This window comes from Cottoperca gobio, chromosome 16 (genome assembly GCF_900634415.1).
Source record: "Cottoperca gobio chromosome 16, fCotGob3.1, whole genome shotgun sequence".
NCBI lineage: Eukaryota > Metazoa > Chordata > Actinopteri > Perciformes > Bovichtidae > Cottoperca > Cottoperca gobio.
The window spans coordinates 20,427,155-20,435,334 of record NC_041370.1 but is presented as its reverse complement, the minus strand read 5'-3'; the positions used below and the strand labels follow the sequence as shown (position 1 = coordinate 20,435,334).

The window sequence follows — 8,180 nt, the reverse complement described above, 5'->3', positions numbered from 1 at the left end:
CTGCATTGACTCACATTGTGATGCGTTCAAGCTCTATTCAGTTTAAATGAGTATTGGGAGAAGGTCAATTATAACGATGAGAAGTTTTCACAGCAATATAAAAGAAGATTTTAGAGAGAGAATTATGACCTGTTTAACTTCCTAACACCAGCTTTTAAGCAGATTTTAATACATAATTAAAACTACTAATAGCAAGATTTTTTTCTTAATCAAAGCAAATATCTAAATAAGAATATAATAATTTATTTCCCATTTGTTTTAGTGGTAGTATATCTAAAAACCATGTAGATGTGATATTCTTAGCCTTAGTACTGACAAAATGTATTCAGAATGTTTTTTCCACCCATGTTGTCATTTGAGCATGTTTTTAAGAGAAAATGTTTAAATTTGATGATTGTGAAGTATAATCTGTAGGTTTCAGCAGCTCCTATATATTAAGTGTCTTCCCTGAGCTTTCATAAAAACAGCTTTCACTTGGAGTGTGCTGATTCCACCAATAACTGCATAATGTCTGTACGTCCTGGTTTTCCGGAGTTATGACTGAGAAGAAGGATTTTGATGCAAAATGCAGATTTCAGGAGTTACGCCAGCGTACTTTCCCTCATTCCTAAGGTGCCAGTGAATGTGATCCACTGCTCAGAGAGAGGATCCTCTTGAACCACATCAACATTAAAACAAGCATAAGACTCCTATGAATTACATTTTGATTGTTATTTTCTCTACAACATCAATAGTTCTTGTCTTACACTGTGTGACTGTCATAGTGTGTCTCTCAATCAATTCATTTTCATTTAAAAAAAACAAAAAACAGTAGAGCTTCACCGATTTACTGATTAGTCAAACTACAGAAACAGGGTGGTCGAGTAGCAATCTAACAAAACTGACATGTTATTTTCATAAAAAAAAAAAAGGTTCAGTGTGACATAGGGGCAGTATTTCACCTCTAAACTGGGTCTATACAATCTCTAGTAGTTTGGCATATTTATTGTATTCCAATTGTTATTTTTATTGTGTATTGCATGTATTCCTTTACTGCCTGTCAGTCAGCAACAGGGAGTCTGCAGTTCCCCGGTGCTGTGACTGAACTCCAGCTAACTGCTAACTGAAGCTACGCTGTTTCCCAGGTCTGCAGACAGATATACACTCAGAGAAACAGCCTCCTGGTGGCTGTGAGGACGAAGTGAGGTGGTGTGGGGGGTTTTCTCGTTTCTGCCACTTGTAATCCAATAAACAAAATATACTCAGAGAAATTATTATTATTATTAATGACTATATTCATTATTTATATTTATTCATTATTTGCAGCCCCACTTACCTGGTCAAAAGCAGGATAGATGTAGTCAGCAAACTGGATCTCAGCAATGGCCGTGGCACCAGCAACAGCTGCACCAATACCAAATCCCACAATCCCCTGCTCACAAAGAGGAGTGTTGAAGACTCGGTCCTTACCTGAGGAGACAGCAGCGGAGAAGAGGAGAAAAAGAGTCAGAAGCTGAAGGGCAGGAAGTAAGCCTGTGGCTGCTGGCTGAGGGAGCCAACTGATGCATTACCTTTCTCAGAGAGAAAAGTTTACACAAATGTTTAAGGAGTGGCAGACACTATCCAGGCAGGGACTACTGGCCACAGCTGCAGAGGGTGTATAATACCCTTATCCCACTGAAATGAGCCATTTCGCCAGTAGATGAGAATGCCTTCGGTTTTCTTTCTGGCGTGTCACGTTCGACGTCACGGATGCGCCAGAAAGCAAGGTTAGTGAACAGTAGAAAGCAACTCGATGTTGCACTGGTTACTTATTTTTTATTATGTCTGTTACTTATGCAGTCTCTTTCAAACTTTCATACCAGAGTTGGTGATTGTTGGAACAAAAGAAGAGGCTTACAAAGACGGTTTTGATGAGTTTTATTTTGTTTCTGTGGAATTTGAATGAGATATGAGGTAAAAATTACAGTTTCTGTCAATGGAGTCTGGTGGCTTTGAGGTTATGCTAATAATTTATAATAATTGTCCAAATCCCTGTTGATTAAACTTTTGATATATTCCGTTCAATGCTCGTCACATAGCATCGTGGCGGAATAGGGGCATAATTGAGCGCGTCCACTCGGTATTGAATGTGGATTGTAAGCGTTCCCACTCAGGACAAAAGTCAGATGTTAGTGGGTGTTAGTGGGTTTTTTGGTGCTTAAGGAATAGCAGGGTTTTCTTGATAAGAGAGCAAGGCCCACGCCGCACACTTGAGTGATGAGATTGCAGAGAACACTCTCTTAAAATGCCATGCAGTCCTAAAATAAATGAAGTGACAAGCTGATGATGACTCCTCCTCAGCTGTTGCTAACTAAGCCTCTGATGTACTCAGAACAGCCATGGAGTAAAAACAGAACAAATAATATAAAAATTCCATTCCCCACCCTATAATCTGAAAAAGAGCCGCAAGAGTGGGATTCTAAATTTGGGTGGAGTGTTATTTTTGCCCTTTGTGTATTTGCCAATGCAGTCTTTTCCTGGTGTGCTGCGCTCATGTGCCCTGCGCTGTGCACACAAAGTTCAATTAGCAACCACGGCACCACAAACATTTAGAGGAGTGAACAATTAAGAGATCAAAATGTTGTGCCTTGCCACTCAGACTGAAGACAACCTCAAATATGCAGCTTCCTGTGAAAGTGACAGTCTGTGTGTGTATGTGTGTGTGTGTGTGTGTGTGTGTGTGTGTGTGTGTGTGTGTGTATGTCGTTGCGTGGGTGTCTGCGCCTCAGTTGTTTCACACGAGTCTAGAATGCATATTTAAATAGACAACATGTTTGGGTAACTTTTATTGCCAGCGCTGTCTGGCACCAACGCCTGCTTTCGGTGAAAAAAAGGCTCCACACATCAGTGAGAGGGACAGCTAGTCGTAACATGGGGTCAATGTGTGCTGATGTTCTCGGGGAAACAGCCCTCGGAGGTAGCTAGTATCCAGCGACGCGAGAGCTGAATGCATCCGCCTCGTGAAAAGCCATTTAAATAGTGTCCGCCCTGCATTAACCTCTCTTCTGTATAATGACAGTGGGGGGCAGAGGTGTGCACCATCCCTTTCAGTAGTGAGAGGGATAAAAACAGCTTTGCGCTCGCCACTGTACACAAGGACGAGATGGAAAATAATGATCCCTCTCCAAAAGGTCAACACTTCTGACGTCAATTAAAACAAAAGGCAAAGCCAGCTCCTGTCGGGTGGACTCTACACTGCTTTCTATTGGGGGGGAAAAACCATACAAGAGATGAAAATGCAACCTATTGATTACAATACTTCTATATCATTGCACAGCTTCTGAACCTACTCCTCCGCTTTTAGAGAATTTGAATTTAGCTGAAGACACATGTGGCTGCTTAACACTATTTGGAGGGGTGACAACCCAGCGTGCAAATTGGTTGTCAGATTTACTGGATTAAAAAAAAAAGAAAATAATTTTTGATCCAATTTTATAGATTTGTCAATAAATGTAGGGGAAATTAGTTACGACCAATAACGTTTCTTCTGCTCAACATCAATCTTGGGCCGGCCCAAAACAAATTTTATATAGAAAACAGCCGAATGCTACAGCCGTGTCTTTGGTCATTTCCGTCCCCACAGAGATTTATGTTTATTGTCCGACTGTCAACTACAGAATCAAACGGGAACTGCCAGATTCTTTTGAATGGAAAATTCTCACTGGCTAATACAAGGAAGACACATAAATAATGTAATGAGCTGCAGATGGAGTGCTCTCTGCGGGTTCAAGCTTCACAAGCAAATCGGCAATAAGAGCTACATCCCAATACGCCATTTTCACGGAAGGCATTCCTGACATGTGACAGTGGGAAAAGCACCGGTGTGAATAATCTAATGAGCGGAAAAAAAAAGCCATTCATAAAAATCCTACTTCCCATGTCTTCATATTTTTAAGACATTTGAAGATTGCATTTAGACATTTGAATACCAATTAAGACCTTATTTTAAGATTAATACATTGACTGCTTTAAGACTTTTTAAGGATCCAGGATCTGGGTTTTTCCTTCTATGACATGACAAGAAAATGTCTGCTGTGGAAAAGGCCCATCAGTGAAATGACCTCAAACATGTTTATGGCATTTCCACACTGCAATCTCTTGCCATTATTCAGCCGACAAGTGTGCCAACTCCTTAACATCTGTAATAAGCTCCTTTCTGCCATGACTGCTACCTGCTGGAAATAATGAATGAATAGAAAACAGAGCAGCATCTGCTGGATGTAAGTCAGAGCTGATTTACCCTTTTAAGACTCCAATTATATACACATTTGAGGCATAATAAAGAAGGAACACCTAACAAGATAATGCAAAACAGAATGCTACGGGGTGGAAATACTATTCAAGCAACGCCTCTCTGACAAATTCTGAGAAGCAAAACATTTGGCGCAAACCTCACAACGAGGGCTATGGGGATTTATAAGGTGAAACTAATGACATTAACAACGGCTCATGAAAGTGTCCCGTGCTTGTTTGGACCCTGGAATGGGAGCAACTAATGCAGCCTCAATTGATCTTATTATTTACACCGGTTCTCTTCCTGCGATAACGTGTCAACCTGGTGTTACTGTCGCTTTACTATCAACCAAAATAACTTTAAATCTACCATTTCAAATGCAAGAAACATTTGAGCACCAGAATGAAAACTGTAGGTTTCCAAACAGACTCGCAGCAGTGAACATCGACGTGCTGGATCAGCTTACTGTACCGAGGTCGGAAGGCTCCCCTGCTACGAAGGACAAATGAGTGCAAACGGATCCTTCTGGTCCTGTAGGTGAACACTGAACAGTAATGTGACCTTGCCAGAGACGAGGTGGGGAGACTCTTCACAGTGCTCTGCTGCCACCTCGTGGCAAAATCATGTAGAGCAGGAAGAAGAACAGGTGGCTCACAGTTTGTTGTTTTTAGCAGACACAGCAGTAGAGACTGGAAGGGGAGTGAAACATCTTACCATATTTGTCTCTCAGACCCACTGTGCATCGGAATACTCCGCCAAAGGCAACATCTTCTCCGAAGATGACTGCAGGGAAACACACAATACAATACAGTCAGTGATAAAACAGCATGTGCTGTTCTTTAGCATGTACACTTAAAGATTCGGACATTCACCGGTGTTGTAATAGTTGGGATTTGTTTGTTAGAGGACTGAAAATGATTGCTCAGTGTTTTCTTTAATTCTACAGTTGTAGTATATGATATAAATTACAGGACCATTTTTTATCTTTTCTAAACAAATCAAATCATATCATCTAATAATATTATTAGATTACTAGCATGCTTTCAATTTACAAGAACACTGAGATTCATCTGTGGTTTAAGCACATCATGAACCTGACGTGGACTTTTATTGAGTTATTTCTCAAGAAACTGATTTAGGAAGATGTTGGTGAATGAGGGCCATTTGTTCTGAGAACCTCCACGGACAGAAATAACATAACATGACTCCACGACTGGCGACATCAAACTCCACTATAGTTTAATGATACGATAAGTTCACCTTTTTGTAAGTGTTAAACACCTGTTGAAATGCAGTAACACACAAACAAAGAAGGTTTCTAATCTACATGTATTGTTCCGGGACACACGCCTCCCTATTGTAGTCCAACATCTCTCACGGCCCGTGTCTTACAAGGCTACGAAAGTTCTTTCAAAAACAGCATGATGATAAATGAGGTCATGCTTATAAACTTTTGGCAGATTTTCACCTCACAGCAGGTTTAAAATTTCATTTCTTAAGCATCCTACCTGCTGTTGGATCATTGGCAAGAGTGTGGTCCAAGGCACTTGTAACCGACTGGAACATGTTCATCTTCTGGGTAGGACCTAAAAAAGGTTGCACCATAACAAAAAAAACATTTTTAAAGCACTTGACTTGCGCACATTTTCACTCTTTGCATTGCATTGAGATTTGACAATCAGTACACTGTTTGTCACAAAGTGACCGTACCAGTTGTTGCAGGAAAGAAAGCACATTAAGGAAACCTGTCAAACTGCCCTCCATCATCTGAAGGAACAAATGATACTCAGTACTATGTTGTTTTTCTGGATCCAGTAAGAATATAAGCAAATGCACTGTACAATAGACAATGAGTTTATGCCTCTTAAGGAAGTGACCATGAGAGTTAATATAAGCAAGCACAAGATCACAGCGAGAGTTATATAGTGTTGTCTTTCTACACTAACTACGCACACCATGAAGTGCGTTCTGTAATAAAACCTTGTTGATAAACTTGTGTGGTAATACAATCTTCACATCCGTTGCCAGGTGAAGAGTTTGACAGTAGGCGGCTGTTTTCACATTCATTCAAGGAAGTTTCTCCGTGCACTCCTTAAAAGTAAATCTCACTTCAACACCTGGAAGTATGAGATGATGTGTGTTACATCACAGCAACTCTAATCCAGTCTATTAAACAACCTGAGCCAATGTGGAAACCTGACACCGCCAATGTCACTGGGTCTGACTGTTCAGGGACATCTTGTGTTTTTTTTGTGTTGAGAACGAAATCAGACATAATTATTCCAAGCACAGCAACTTTAAAACTTTAACCCTTTAAACGTTCACGAGCGAAATCGTTACCCTTGTACCGACTGAACGGTAAAGTGCGTCACTATCCAGTCGTAACAACTGAATACAAACATCAGAAACTGCTCTCAATGCTGTGAAGTCACTTGTGTTTGTTAACAGCTCTACTATGGGAACTTCCAGTGCCACACATCTATCGTCTGTTAATGTAGCTAGCGTTAGCAGCCGGCTAGCCAGGCACTCACCGTATTGTGTCGGCTCGGGGTCAGGCTGGAAGGTAAAGTGCGCTGCATGTCTTCGCTGTGTTTTTGTACAGGAGCTGGAGCTCGGAGACAATTTCAGAAAAGTGGCTCCAAAAGTACTCTGAGTCCCCGAGCCAATGCCGGTGATGCAAAGTTTCGAGTGTGCACCTCGGATGAAGAACCGAGCAGCAGACGCCATCACTGTTGTTGATACTGAACAGGAAGGGCAAGAACGGTGAAGCAAGTGCGATGTAATCGTCTATTACAGTGAGGACATTCACTCAGTAGAGGAGATTAGATTATATCCTGGTAGCTAGCAGAACTCCTGCCCAATTTAAATGTTGGTATTATTGATATGTTATACTGTGGTGCTCTATCGGTACCCTACGTTAAATTCACTACTGTATTGGTCAAATATATTATATTAGAAAATAATAAATAGCTTTTCATTCAACAATACTATCTCATGAGGTTTCAGACAATACATTTGGTAACATGTCTTTAAATAAGAAGACATGTGCACACCAATTTTGCTAATAATATGGTAAGAAAACACCCTTTTTCTTGTCAAAAGACCGTCGAAAAAGAGCCTAGCGAAGGAAGAAGTGGACAGGATCATCGGCTCTCTGTGGTACCCAGGAATAGAGGCAGAGTAAAACCTCTTGTTTCTTCTTCTACATGCAAGCCTTCACGAGCAGATAAAGGTTTGTGATTGGCCAAAAAGGAGGGCGGTGTGCGTGATAGAGATTTTAAATACGGTCAGTGCGCACACACTTTAATGGAAGTAGCTACATTCACGTCGTTGTCAAGCAGTCTTGGGTTTACATTGATAATTATGAATCAGCTCAGCCCTGCACGATAACCTGATACATCTTTGCAAAAGTGCTGAAGTCCTGTGATCAGTAAACGTGGCCAAGCCAGTCACCGCTTGGATTTTGATGCGCAGCTATTTCTGCTGTTACGGTACCGGTGCTTGGAGCGGACAAAAAGGACGAAGACTCGAATATTATTTAATTTCTCACACTTGATATATCAAATAAAAACAATATTATATTACACACACACACGCACACATTAATACATTGTGTTGTAACGCATACATATTTCATATTTGAACATAAAAACATTAATCCTGGGGGAGAGTAGCATTGACTACATGACATTTTACTGCAGTTGTTCAGGTGAATGTTGAGACAATCTTACCTCCACTGTCAATTCCATCCATCCATCCATCGTCTACCGCTTATCCGGGATCGGGTCGCGGGGGCAGCAGCTCCAGTAAGGAACCCCAATCTTCCCTTCTCCGGGCCACATCCTCCAGCTCCGACTGGGGGATCCTGAGGCGTTCCCAGGCCAGAGAGGAGATATAATCTCTCCACCGAGTCCTGGGTCTTCCC

At 41.2% G+C, this 8,180-nt stretch overlaps 1 protein-coding gene across 1 annotated transcript in view; it reads right to left on the bottom strand.

Moving 5' to 3' along the window:
- bckdhb (branched chain keto acid dehydrogenase E1 subunit beta) overlaps positions 1–7,403 on the bottom strand; it is a 55,775-nt gene extending 48,372 nt beyond the window's left edge. Inside the window, exons 1-4 of the mRNA XM_029452390.1 lie at positions 6,787–7,403; positions 5,764–5,841; positions 4,970–5,038; positions 1,316–1,449 (exon numbers count right to left, since the gene is read on the bottom strand). Of these exons, the coding sequence (XP_029308250.1) occupies positions 1,316–1,449; positions 4,970–5,038; positions 5,764–5,841; positions 6,787–6,982 (477 nt within the window). The 5' untranslated portion in view covers positions 6,983–7,403. The remainder of the gene's footprint in view (positions 1–1,315; positions 1,450–4,969; positions 5,039–5,763; positions 5,842–6,786) is intronic.
- Between the last annotated feature and the right edge of the window lie 777 nt (positions 7,404–8,180).